General features: G+C 36.1%; 1 protein-coding gene across 1 annotated transcript; it reads left to right on the top strand.

Annotated features, from left to right (window-relative positions):
• The first annotated feature begins 961 nt into the window (after nt 1-961).
• Nucleotides 962-13247, top strand: ltb4r2a (leukotriene B4 receptor 2a). The gene is made up of 5 exons (XM_027157892.2): nt 962-1245; nt 8016-8669; nt 9487-9687; nt 9791-9828; nt 10018-13247. The coding sequence occupies exons 2-5, from the start codon at nt 8085-8087 to the stop codon at nt 10313-10315; spliced, it is 1122 nt and encodes a 373-aa protein (XP_027013693.1). The 5' UTR covers nt 962-1245; nt 8016-8084; the 3' UTR covers nt 10316-13247.
• The last annotated feature ends 1060 nt before the right edge of the window (nt 13248-14307 follow it).

Genomic DNA, 14307 nt, shown 5'->3' with positions numbered 1-14307 from the left:
TATTTTTAAATTAAAGGCTAATTTTAAAAGACCTTTAATTTCATTATTATTATTATTATTATTATTATTATTATTATTATTATTATTATTATTATTATTATTAAAGGTCTTTTAAAATTAAAGCTGAATTTCTCCTGATTGATAAACTCCCCTTGTTGTGTTGCTTTGCTTTGTGTTTATAATCTAAATGGAAATAAATCACTGACGTATATTCTGTGATTATATTTATCTTATTTTAATTATTTTACTCTGTCATTATATGTCAAACTTGATTTACCTAATTAAAAAAATTAAAAATGCAAGTGGGATTTTATTAAACGAGCGAATTATACTTTATTGTACTGGATATGATTTATTATTATATATTATATTATTATATATTTTTGTTTTGTTTACTGATTTTCTTTTCTTTTTCTTTTTTCTTTTTAATTCCTTTTTAAACTTTAAAGATTGTTGTGGTCTCGTCTGAATCTCTGAATCGTCTGTAATGTGTGAATGTGTGTGAAACAAACAAACAAACAAACAAGCAAACAAGCAAACAAACAAACAAACAAACAAACAAATAAATGGTACACCTGGACTTGCTGTTATGGAAACATCTTTTTTCTTGTTGAAAAAAATCGAAACATAACACATGGGAACGTGGTGTCCTGAATGAGTCCTGAATTTTTTTTTTGCATTAATTAATGTAAAATTATGTTAATATGTTATAACAAATTATTGATCTGTTTGGATTACTATAAACATGAATAATCAGATCTTTAGCTCTTTACCTGTACACACGTTTGTCTTAATCATCATTAACGCTGCTGTCATGTCTGTCTAGGCTATGGGATTGGGAAACTGGGAAACGGCAGTAGACGGGGTGTGTGTGTGTGTGTGTGTGTGTGTGTGTGTGTGTGTGTGTGTGTGTGAGCGAGTGGGTGTGTGTGGTTTCCTAATAATACGGCTGAGCTCACAGCAGCAGGCTGGATGTGAGATGTAATAGATAAGAAGAAGGAGGAGGAGTAAACACGGGTCAAACCTACAGCTAGGGACATCTCAGAGAGAATCCAGAGAGCACAAAAGAAGATCAGGGAGAAGGACACAGAGATAGTGAAAGAGATAAAGGACTGTGGAATGTAGAGATTATAGAAACCACGAGGGTCAAACAGACGATGAATACGTGCTAAAGAAACATCAAGACTAACGTGACTAGTTGTTTATTTTTCTACCTTCTGGTTTCTTTCTGTTTTTTTGGAGCAGGTAAGAAACTTAAATTTATGTCGACTTGTTCTCAAAATTTTTGGATTTTTTTATGTGTTTTATTTTGTTACTCATCAACATTCCTGATTTATTAGTCATTTGTGCTTGAGAACTCAGATAACTCGAGAAACTTAAAGACTTTGTTAAAAATTAACAGCAAAATATTACCACTTTGTGTGTGTGTGTGTGTGTGTGTGTGTGTGTGTGTGTGTGTGTGTGTGTGTGTGTGTGTGTGTGTGTGTGTGTGTGTGTGTATAAAAAACTTGCCAAATATCAAAGGGTGTATCCGTGCTTCAGATGTTGACACACATCTGACTCGTGAACGCCTGAACATCTGGCAGATGCCAAGAATTTAAGCTCCTCTTACTAACTGTTGCATTATGCGTTTGATGCGTTGATGTTGCATTATGTGTTTAATGGGAAAAGTTTTTTTGCTGCGTGTGTGTGTACAGTATTTGTATTTTTTTGGTGTGTGTGTATGTAATATTATAACTCCAAATGATTGCACGTCCTTCATTTGTTGATTTATTTATCGTCACGGCAGATTGGGAGCATGTTCTGGGAAAGGTTAAAATCTATCCGTTTTTCCAACTAAAAACAATCTCAGCTCTCTGCTCAAGTCTGGTCTCGTCTGTCAAATCTGGATGTAAAACCTGTTCCCAAACTGACACCTAACACACACACACACACACACACACACACACACACACACACACACACACACACACACACACACACACACACACCTGAATCTGCACTGCACCTCGCACTGTTTAGACATCCATGAGTGACACACCTCTTCCCAAGTCTCACCCGTAAAACATAAACAGTTTAAGTGATCAAACCTCTGATTTCTAGTTCCTTTATCCAACAAACTCAGATCTTTCGCCTTCACCCACTGGAACAAATAACACAGATGTTTTCCACAGATGTCCTCAGCTTCTCCTCTGGTGACCGCAATAAGAGCAAATCTAAAACAGCCGCACGGTTAATCGGTTTAATAAGCGTTCAGACGGAAACATAGACAAAATCCTGCGAGTCAGGAATAAAAAAAAAAGTATAAGTGAAGACCTGAGTGAAGAGTTTTTAGAGTTTGAATAGAATTGACGGGGAAAATGAAGTTTACGCCCAGGTCGCCGTCCTAGCTAAGTTTTTTTTAATCCCAGCTGGATATTTGTGGATTTATAGCTAATTCCTGCTGCTGTAATCAATAAGACTCTGAATCACAATGAATCACACTGAACTTTATGTCATCACACTCTGTACTGTTTGTTCTTTTCCCTCCTTCACCTGGATACTGTCAGGAATTATACTTACACAATCAACTATAGACAACTGGCTAAAGTAAAGTGTTAATGAATTGCTAATTACTAACAGGAGTCGCCGTTTGACGTTACGATTCTCGATCGGCTCGCTTTTCTGGATGTTCCTCGATGGTATAACATTCCATACAGTACATTCACTCCCTCCAGGATGTTCAGAGCTTTTCAGATTGCTGTGGTCATTTCATTTTGTAGCTTTATTCAAAATCTGCAAGTTTTTTTTTGTGCTTCTTATGGATTTCTGCAGAAATCTACACAAATTGCTGAAATCCCAGGCACAGGATTCTCCTCCCAGTAAACACACTTGTGTGATGACTTTCTGTGATTTCTGTGCTTTACTCATGGTTCCACACAGAAGAGAGTTTTGGCTGAACACGTTTTGTGATGATGTCACACAACACGACGTGTCTGTAGAAGACTGCGAGGGTGTAAACAAACATCACGCCGCATATGTTATAACCTGCTGTAACCGTTAAGCATAGCTCTTTAGTAGCTTTCAAACAGCACCGAATACGGTGGAACCCGGGCATTTTAACCGACTTTGGAGCTCTATTTATTCAGATATGAACCTGTTGTACATTTTGATTTGGTTATAAAACCTTAAAAAGACGATCAAGAAGAATATTTCCAAGCCTGTAATTAGCAACAGATTATTTGTATTTCTTATTCTATTGACATCATTTCACTTGTTGGCTTTGATAAGATATTTTTTTGCAAACAGAATTTTTTGCCTGTAATAAACATGTAATTGCTGTAGTGTAAGTAAATAACGCTGTTAATATCCTAAAGACTTTATAACAGGTAGATCCTCCTTGTGCATCTGATAATAACTAAAAACCCAATCGAAGCAATTTTATAGTGAGTTCTTCACATATTGATCTGTACATAAGGACTGTACGTTCTCCAGACACCAGTGTTGACTCATTTCCTAAACACACTCTTCACAAACCTTCACTCTGCCTCTTTTCATCCTCTGAGAACTCTTGGACTTCTAGGTCTCTCTAGTTCTTGTAGATCCACCGCATACGTCTCCGGGCTGCTTCTTATCTTACTAAAGGTTCTATAGCCGCTACACCGAACCTGTGGCTTTCACCTACATCTGTTTGATATAATCTTGTCGATGCATCCATTAGAGTGATTTATGTGGACAAACAGAGTGTACATTTGTACACATAGATCATTCTGGAAATACTTGTGGTTTTTGCTAATAACTAATTCACAACGCTAATTTCTTCTCATGGCTGATATCACGAAGGTAAAAGAACAGTAGCGCTTTATTGTAAAGCATTAGTCATATATAAAAGGTGTAGAATTAAACAGAATCACTCCTGTGCGTCGTGTCTCGGATATTCAAACACACGCAACACAAAGGTTCAGGTTAGTTAATAAGTTAGTTAATAATATTAATCTTTGGTGTTTTGCAGTTCTTGCAGAATTTAATGCAAAATCAAACAAAGTCAAAGGATCATAGGACTCAAATTTCAATCTTTATTTCTAAACAATGGCAACCTAATTCATATCATCGCTCATTCTATTATATTCATCTGCTGTGTTTTTAATAATTAAACACAGCAGTTTTATAATTAAACACAGCAAATTTATAATTTATAAATTTAAATTATATTTAAATTTCTTTTATTTAACTTTTATTTTAAGGGGGGCACGGTGGCTTAGTGGTTAGCACGTTCGCCTCACATCTCCAGGGTTGTGGGTTCGATTCCCGTCTCCGCCTTGTGTGTGGAGTTTGCATGTTCTCCCCGTGCCTCGGGGGTTTCCTCCGGGTACTCCGGTTTCCTCCCCCGGTCCAAAGACATGCATGGTAGGTTGATTGGCATCTCTGGAAAAATGTCCGTAGTGTGTGTGTGTAAGTGAATGAGAGTGTGTGTGTGCCCTGTGATGGGTTGGCACTCCGTCCAGGGTGTATCCTGCCTCGATGCCCGATGACGCCTGAGATAGGCACAGGCTCCCCGTGACCCGAGGTAGTTTGGATAAGCGGTAGAAAATGAATGAATGAATGGACTTTTATTTGAATTTGTTTCTATAGCACAGACGTTTGTAAAAAAAACAAAAACAAAAAAACAACAAAAAAAAAACATTTCACTGCATGTCGAATCTGTGGTCGAATCTGTACGTGTTTAATACATTTTTAATTTAAATTTGAGATTTAACAACACAGACTTTCAGAGTTTCTTATCACCATAAAAAAATAATTAAAGAAATGATACTAGCTTCCAGTTTCATAATTTGAAGGTGGGGTCGCGTTGTTTGAGAAATGCTTCAGAAAACTGAGTCGGGACAACAAACTAAACAAAAACAAAACAAACGTGTAGCCAATGAGCAGAAAGGGGCGTGTATTGTCAATATGGGCGGAGAGAGTGTTCAGTGCGCATGTGTGACATTAGCAGAAAGCAGTTTTAGCATTGACATGGAGGATAAAAACAATCTGTGAAACTCCAATCTGCGGAGGCGCTTTTTTTCTTATATACAATTTAGAACAATTTAATTAATTTGATAAAATCATATTGTTCTTCCCTTCAGCTATGATAAAGACCCATTTCTTTCCTACCTTTAATATAGCTAGCTCCAACAAACACACCCAACCCATCGGACTGGATCATTTTCATTAGCGCTTAAAAAACACAGACTTCATAAAATTAGACATCAGTAAAACACCAGACCAAATCACGCTGATTCCAGATTACTAGCAGGTGCTACTGATGCTGCTAAATGCTGTAAATGTAAATGTACTGATGCTACATGAGGGAGTGGGAGCGAATAACCACCAGTTTAGCATCGGCCGCACATTCAATCGCTTTCCAAACAGCATCATTTGAAATCAAACACATTTCATCCTTAATGGTGTCTTTGTGCAAAAAGCTAGCCTCGTAACCGCAGCTAGTCTCGGTGGCCCCCTTGAAACCAGAAATAATCATATCTACGTATAAGGTGAAAGAAATGGATGCTGTTGGTGGTTTTGAAGTGCAGTATTCTCGTTCTGCATCACTGTAGACGTCTGTGAGCTTTGTGACTGTCCAGACTTTATCTCATCTCTGTTCTGTTCTGATTTTATCTCATCTCTGTTCTGGTTTAATCACTACGTCTCACTATGTCTCACTCTGACTGCTCAGGGTGTAGCTCTCATCATTGCGGTCGTGACCTATTTACCATAGTTTTCAAGTTATATCACTAAGGCTGGCTTGCACTGACACGGTGGTGGCATTGACCTATTTCATCTTCTTTATTTTTTTTTTATCTCGCTTATGTGGAACACATCCTGGTTTATTTTCGTTGCTCTGAACACAACCAAGAATTAACGCTGACGCTAACGAAAGCAACTCGTAAACACTCCGGACATTCCCATGCTTCATGATGTAGCTAACATTAACTGGCTGTTCCTTTGCTAATAAAAAGTTTCGACTAGCACATGTTCCAGTAGCTGGCTTAAATTATGAACTAGATACCGATAAATATCAGTTACAGACCTGTTATTTTAATTCCCGTTAATTTGTATTCGTAATAATGATAGTATGCTAATGCTAGCTTACTCATGAATTAATCAGAAGTCACATATCGTTTGAGCAACAATCTTAAAGAGACCGAATGTTTTCTGGAAGCTTTTAAATACAAATCATGCGTCTTTTTTTTTTTTTTTTACAACTTTCCCTCGCGTTTCTGTGTTAACCGAATGCTTCCACTCTTAATCGACTAATCACAGGGCTGTCAAGTGTCACGCATTGAGAGTGACAGTCACGCGTTTGGGTCTTTTATCACGCTCTCCCGCCACACGTTGTACTTTTTGACTATTTATCACATATTTAATAAGCCGCAGCGCCCAAAATGTATCAGTCCGCATCGCTGTCTCTATGGAACCGGGCAGGAATCAAAGCGTGGGCATTCACTAAATTCCAGGGGTTTCGTTACTACGACACCTGACACTTATCAGCCAATCAAAAAAAAGAGGCTACACAATAGCTAATCAGAAAATAGCACTATTGTATATGGGTAAGATTTAACGCAACAACCAATGAAAAAAAAAAAACATATTCATTAGAGAGGGTATTTTCGATGGTTAGTTTGAACAAAACCTCAACACGAAACAGTTTGTCTCCGGACGGGACATTGTCCTCAATCATGACCCACTGGGCTGGGCTTGAGCCGAACTGTTTTATATAAGAGCAACATTACAAATGATAAAGGAGTCCAAAAAGGCAACAAACACTTACAATAAACACCAGCAGTCATAATCTCTCTCTCTCTCTCTCTCTCTCTCTCTCTCTCTCTCTCTCTCTCTCTCTCTCTCTCTCTCACACACACACACACACACACACACACACACACACACACACACACACACACACGCACACACACACACACACACACACACATTAATAAATGGAAATTATATTTATTAAATTAAATTGTGGTCAGTGATCCTTACCAAATACAACTCCCCCATTATTGTGTTGTTGTTGTTGTTGTTGTTGTTGTTGTTGTTTTGGGGGGGGGGGGTAGGAGATGTCACGCTTGCCTGTCTTCAAAACTTGAGAGCCCTGTAATCATGATGGTGACACTTATGATATAAATACTTACAGGAATTTTTCCACTTTTTCCTCACATCCAGAGTGTGTTTTGAGATTCAGAGCAGTCATTAATGGCATTTTAAAAGTTTTTAAATATGTTTGATGTCCCCGTGGTGATGAGTGGTGGTAAAAGTGAGCTGTGAGTGATTTCAGGAGGCTTTTTGGCTGGATTTATTGCTCGCTCAGGAGGCTGGTTTTCTGTGCTGATGGCTTTTAGATAATAAGACGTGGTTTTTAATGGTGATTTTATGAAGCTAATGGACGTCTGTGATGAAACCCGGCTCGAGAGACTGATCCGATTTGAAGAGCACGTTAGAAAAAGACAGACCGCTAACTGCTAGCCTCTAGCCTTTCATCATTATCTTTTTTCCATCAAAGTTTAGTAACACACCAATAATCATCCATCAGGTTCCATCAATCACTAATTAATAAAAACAAAAAACAATAATGATAAAAAATAAAGATAAAATCCTACTTTCCACTTTCATAGTGTTCTTACCTCCCATTGTTTATGATACTTTTACACCAGTCCGAAAATAGTATTGTTAATATTATTTATTATCTAATAATAAGTAAGTAAGTAAGTAAATAAATAAATTTATTATTTATTATTAAATATTAGTAATTCACAATTGTACATATTAATGACAATATTTTCCTATATTTTTACATTGTTTTATTCTTTTATAGTATGATTTTACTATTTACGTTTTTCCTTCACTCTACAAATTATTATTATTATTATTATTATTATTATTATTATTATTATTATTATTATTATTATTGCTAGCTGTTGGAGAACTAACTAATGAAGGATTAGTAATGATTGACCAGTGAAACAGAAGTTCTCATGTATTTGTTTTTCCAGATCATCATCATCCTCTTCCTCCACCTCCTCTTCCTCCTCCTCCTCCTCCTCATCATCATCGTCATCATCATGGCGTTAATGCCAACTCCTGGACTCAATTCATCTTTAGGGATGGCTGGCCCCTTGTCCGTCTCCCCAAGCAATACGTCTAATATCCTGAGCAGCCTTGAAGGAACCATATCAGGAGCTCTGATCCTAAGCGTCGCCTTCGTCCTCGGCATTCCCGGCAACCTCTTCGTCATCTGGAGCGTGGTGGCTAGAACGCAGCGCCACTCAGTGACGGCGACGCTTATCCTCAACCTGGCCTGTGCAGACGGCATGCTCATGCTGCTCACACCTTTCTTTATCATCTACCTCCTCAAGCGGTCCTGGATCTTCGGCCTGGCCATGTGCAAGGTCCTGTATTACTTCTGCTGCGCCAACATGTACGCCTCCATCTTCCTGATCACACTGATGAGCCTCCACAGGCTGGTGGCCGTGGTTTGGCCGCAGCATCTCGTTGCCTTCAGCAAGCGCAGCACCGTAGTACGGACTCTTGTGGCCCTCTGGATCCTGGCGCTGGCTCTGGCTGCGCCTGTTCTGGTGTTCCGAAAGACAGAAGACAATCGAAACAACACTATTGTGTGTGACTGTCTACACTCCAGTCATGGATATGTGAGCAAACAAAAATACATCATCATTTAAAAATAAACAAAAAAAAAAACAGTCAATGAAAATAATAAGCGATGTAGAGAGGCGGAGTTACGTTATCGCTCCCGAGGGGATTATTTTACTGTCACAGGACGTCTTTAAATCCAAAATCTCCCAATTGGTTTAATCCCTTTACATGTAAATACACATAAAGGAACTGAGTCGTGAAACTTAAATAGAACCCGGATTCACACATTTGAGAGTTAAAAGTTTGTGCACCCCAAGACAAATCTCATCAGTGTAAAAGTTTCAAATGTAATACTGTATATATCATGGCCACTTTAATAAGAACACCTGCATATATTATAGGATCGTAAAGCTTGCTCTTTTCCCCAGTTCTCTTCCTCCTGGCTGACGGGATTCGAACCCGATTAACTCTTCCACAAAGAGTGATCATTTGAGTCACTGTATCCTTCCTGTCAGCTCCAACATGCTTTTTTTGATTACAGTTGAACGTCCATGTGTCCGAGAATCCGCACAGCGTAAACTCCTGTGTCCGGAAAACCTCCTGCTGACTCTTACAAAACTCTGATGCTGGATGTAAAATATATTTAATAAACATTGATTAAATTAAATGTGTTTACCAAAAAAAAAAAAAAACAAGCTACTTTGACAATCTGTTGCATTAGTAAACATTAGTTAATTACATTAATTGACTCTTTATAATGTGTTTAAGATGTATATTCACCAAAAAAGGAAATCTTACTTTTATAGAACTTTATCCAGCTTTAAGTTTTACATTTTATTAAGCGTGTGTGTGTGTGTGTGTGTGTGTGTGTAGGTGGTGATGCAATACACCATGGAGACGTTCCTGGGCTTCTTGTTGCCCTACAGCTTGATTCTAATCAGTTACGTTCGGATTCTTCTCAGGATTCGCCGCACACGCTTTCAGAGACGTATTCGCAGCGAGAAGCTCATTCTGATCATCGTCATCACCTTCGCTCTCTTCTGGCTGCCGTACCATGTCGTCAACATGCTGCAGGTGTGTGTGTGTGTGTGTGTGTGTGTGTGTGTGTTTGTTGAAAACGTCCAAAATTTTATAAACCTTATCAAATAAAACCTGATCTAAATCTCTTTCTCTGCAGGTGTCTGAAGGGTTGGTTGTGAGCGCGCAACAGAAGATGTAAGCAGCACAGAAACATACAGAAATTAGCATTTATTGTTAAGGTTTATTAATTTTTTTAGTCCTGATACGTTCAGGTTATCTTCCCCTTCCTAAGACAACAACCTAGATAGCTTCCAATCCCCATAATCCCCATCTACACTACACGCTCTTCTAACACGCTAATCGTTCCTCTCCTTATCTCGTCAGACACGACTTTCGGACGAAGCTGAGACCCTTCGCTGCTGCAGTGGCCTTCTTCAGCAGCTGCATCAACCCCATCCTGTACACGTGTGTAGGAAAGCGGTACATGCAGCGGGCAGGTCTGGCCTTCATGGCGCGTCTCTTCGACGCCACAGGACGAGATCTGATGTCTCGTAGATCTCATAACCGGCAGCTTGAAGTGGGAGAAAACGACGCACTGCGTGATAAGGACTCTGAATCCACGACGAGCGCCAACACCAGCGGTAACGTCAAAGTGACACGTGTGCAAAATGGGAAACAGTGAGGTTCTGAATGAAACATTTAGGATTTGCTTTCGAATGTCAGAAACGAGGGAGAAAAAAAAATTTCAAACACATCCAATGACGTCATGGGGAGTTTTATTCTGATACAGCAGACTGAACGGATCTAGAGGAACACTGCGTCCTAGTGAAGGTTCTCGCACCGTTGCGTCAGGGTGACACGTGACCTCAGATCTCAGGCAGTTCAAGGTCTGTCCACCAGGTCGCGCCAAAACATCACACGCTTTAATGTCATGACGCGCCGGATAAATGTCGTGTTTCGCTCCAAGATGACTGATTTTGTCTCTCAACATACATTGGGATTAATTTCATCTGTTAAGGAAAGAGCTTTGAATAAATAAACAAACAAATAAATAAATATACACATTTTAAAGTTCTGTCATACAAGAAAAAATGAAATAGAGACTGTATTCACACCAGTGTACCATCTGGAAAAGCAAAATATCACTACTAATAAAACTGCAAAAACAAACAACAAAAAATAAACATACATTTGAGAGCAAAAGTTTGTGCCCTCTTGGAGCTAAATGATAAAGGGAAGAGAAGACATTATAAGCAAATATTTAACAGTGAATAGAAATTATCAGTCAAAATGTAATTATTCTTAAAAAAAGGAGGGGGGGTGGGGTGTAACAAATGTACATGCCACTTTATCAGTAATACACGGACAGTTGAAGATTGTATGACCCAATCTTTCATGTGATTGGATAATTGCATAAACATACAGATGTACATGTGTTCCTATTGGCTGCTGAATGTGTATCCAGGGAATCCTAATATAGTCTGAGTATCGATGTTTTAGCCATAAGTTTTGGACTGTACCTTTTTTTGTGTCAGGACACGACCACTTTTTATTATTGACAGATTTTTTTTTATTTTTTTTTCCAAAATTCGTTAAATATAGTTACGTTTTCCTTTTTTTTTTTTTTTTGCACCGAAACTTTTGCATTCATTTCAAATTGATAATAAAGTTTTTAATAACTTTATAAAAATCGACTTATATTAATAATTACACATCAATGGATAATTTTAAGACTAGTTGTAAAATGTATAATCTTATATTTTATATATTATATCTATAACCACGCATATGTTAATGAAGGGGCGTGGCCAAATGTAAATCGTATATACTTATATATAATTATATATTTATATAGAAACCCTTTTTATTAAGGCTATGTGTAAATAATACAGAAATGTGATTTCATACATAACGGTATGATTTTACTTTAATAATTTGAATTATTTTTATAATTATTGGATTCCGTCTGTTAGATCATCCGTCTGTTAATGACAGGATCAGGTTTTAGGATTCTGTAATAAAAGTCTGGACAAAAAAAAAACTCTGTTACACTGAGATTCTCCGAATGTCTGATTGCATGCCTGAGTTTGTGCAGTATGTTATAAATGATGTTATGAGGTTATGAACGATGCAGGACACGACCACCGCTCACTCGTGGGATGTTTATTCTGATGTTAGGAATGTCCTTTTGTGTGACATTAAGAATGATGTTTTGTTTTACACGATTTTAAAAATGATGTCATAAATATTGTAATAAATTACATTATAAACAACGTTGTAAATGATTTTATAAATGTCTTCATGAATTAGATTATAAATGACGTTATATATAATGTTATGTATGTTGTTATATATGACGTTAGGAATGATGTTATAACTGACAGTATGAATTATGTTACATATGACATTGTTATGACTGTTGTTATATATGATGTTAGGAATGATGTTATAACTGACAGTATGAATTATGTTACATATGACATTGTTATGACTGTTGTTATATATGATGTTAGGAATGATGTTATAACTGACAGTATGAATTATGTTACATATGACGTTGTTATAACTGTTGTTATATATGATGTTAGGAATGATGTTATAACTGACAGTATGAATTATGTTACATATGACATTGTTATGACTGTTGTTATATATGATGTTAGGAATGATGTTATAACTGACAGTATGAATTATGTTACATATGACATTGTTATGACTGTTGTTATATATGATGTTAGGAATGATGTTATAACTGACAGTATGAATTATGTTACATATGACATTGTTATGACTGTTGTTATATATGATGTTAGGAATGATGTTATAACTGACAGTATGAATTATGTTACATATGACATTGTTATGACTGTTGTTATATATGATGTTAGGAATGATGTTATAACTGACAGTATGAATTATGTTACATATGACGTTGTTATAACTGTTGTTATATATGATGTTAGGAATGATGTTATAACTGACGGTATGAATTATGTTACATATGACATTGTTATGACTGTTGTTATATATGATGTTGGGAATGATGTTATAACTGACGGTATGAATTATGTTACATATGACATTGTTATGACTGTTATTATATATGATGTTAGGAATGATGTTATAACTGACAGTATGAATTATGTTACATATGACGTTGTTATAACTGTTGTTATATATGATGTTAGGAATGATGTTATAACTGACGGTATGAATTATGTTACATATGACATTGTTATGACTGTTGTTATATATGATGTTAGGAATGATGTTATAACTGACGGTATGAATTATGTTATATATGACATTGTTATGACTGTTGTTATATATGATGTTAGGAATGATGTTATAACTGACGGTATGAATTATGTTATATATGACATTGTTATGACTGTTGTTATATATGATGTTAGGAATGATGTTATAACTGACGGTATGAATTATGTTACATATGACATTGTTATGACTGTTGTTATATATGATGTTAGGAATGATGTTATAACTGACGATATGAATTATGTTATATATGACGTTGTTATAACTGTTGTTATAAATGATGTTATATATGATGTTACATATGATGTTATAAAGATGTTATAAATAATGATATATATGAGGTTATAAATTATGTTATATATGATTTTATATATGACGTTATAAATGTAGTTATATATATATGTAGTTATAAATAAGTGGATTAAAGTTTCAGAATCAGATGTATTCTGTCAGTTCAGATGTCAGTTTCCCTAATGGAGAAATACGGAGGTTTTTGTTTTTTACATTTATTATATAGTTGATATAACTGAATATTTCAGTGACTTGAGTGATTTGTTCTAAAATGTGTGTTGTTGTGTGGCAATAAAACTGAAAAGTAAGTAGAGAAAAAGAAAAGAAAAAAGAAAATACTTTTTTTTTTCATTTTGCAACTTGTCAGGACAGCAGCAAGAACAATATGTCCAGGAAATGAAGTGTGTGTGTGTGTGTGTGTGTGTGTGTGTGTGTGTGTGTGTGTGTGTGTGTGTGTGTGTGTGTGTGTGTGTGTGTGTGTGTGTGGTACAGGGAGAAATAAAGAGAAGAGGAAGTAAATGTACGTGTTCTCTCTAGTATTTCAAAATCCTCAGCATCAGCTGAAAGAAAGAAAGAAAGAAAGAAAGAAAGAAAGAAAGAAAGAACATGGAAAAGAAAAAGAAAAAAGAAAGAAAGAAAGAAAGAAAGAAAGAAAGAACATGGAAAAGAAAAAGAAAAAAGAAAGAAAGAAAGAAAGAAAGAAAGAAAGAAAGAAAGAAAGAACATGGAAAAGAAAAGAGAAAGAAAGAAAGAAAGAAAGAAAGAAAGAAAGAAAGAAAGAAAGAAAGAAAGAAAGAAAGAAAGAAAGAAAGAACATGGAAAAGAAAAGAAAGAAAGAAAGAAAGAAAGAAAGAAAGAAAGAAAGAAAGAAAGAAAGAAAGAAAGAAAGAAAGAACATGGGAAAGAAATAAAGAAAGAAAGAACATGGAAAAGAAAGAAAGAAAGAAAGAAAGAAAAAGAAAGAAAGAAAGAAAGAAAGAAAGAAAGAACATGGAAAAGAAAGAAAGAAAGAAAGAAATAACATGGAAAAGAAAGAAAGAAAGAAAGAAAGAAAGAAAGTTTCCACAGTACCTGAGTTAATAACACAGTTAATATACTAATAACAAT

This window comes from Tachysurus fulvidraco, chromosome 7, assembly GCF_022655615.1.
Source record: "Tachysurus fulvidraco isolate hzauxx_2018 chromosome 7, HZAU_PFXX_2.0, whole genome shotgun sequence".
Classification (NCBI taxonomy): domain Eukaryota; kingdom Metazoa; phylum Chordata; class Actinopteri; order Siluriformes; family Bagridae; genus Tachysurus; species Tachysurus fulvidraco.
The sequence above is the reverse complement of the archived record's forward strand: the minus strand, read 5'-3'. Positions and strand labels throughout refer to the sequence as shown.

Bases quoted from the DNA above. Each gene is read 5' to 3' on its own strand.
- ltb4r2a (XM_027157892.2), top strand. From the start codon at position 8,085: ATGGCGTTAATGCCAACTCCTGGACTCAATTCATCTTTAGGGATGGCT. The intron at 8,670-9,486 runs GTGAGCAAACAA...GTGTGTGTGTAG, and splicing joins TACACTCCAGTCATGGATAT to GTGGTGATGCAATACACCAT. The intron at 9,688-9,790 runs GTGTGTGTGTGT...CTTTCTCTGCAG, and splicing joins ATGTCGTCAACATGCTGCAG to GTGTCTGAAGGGTTGGTTGT.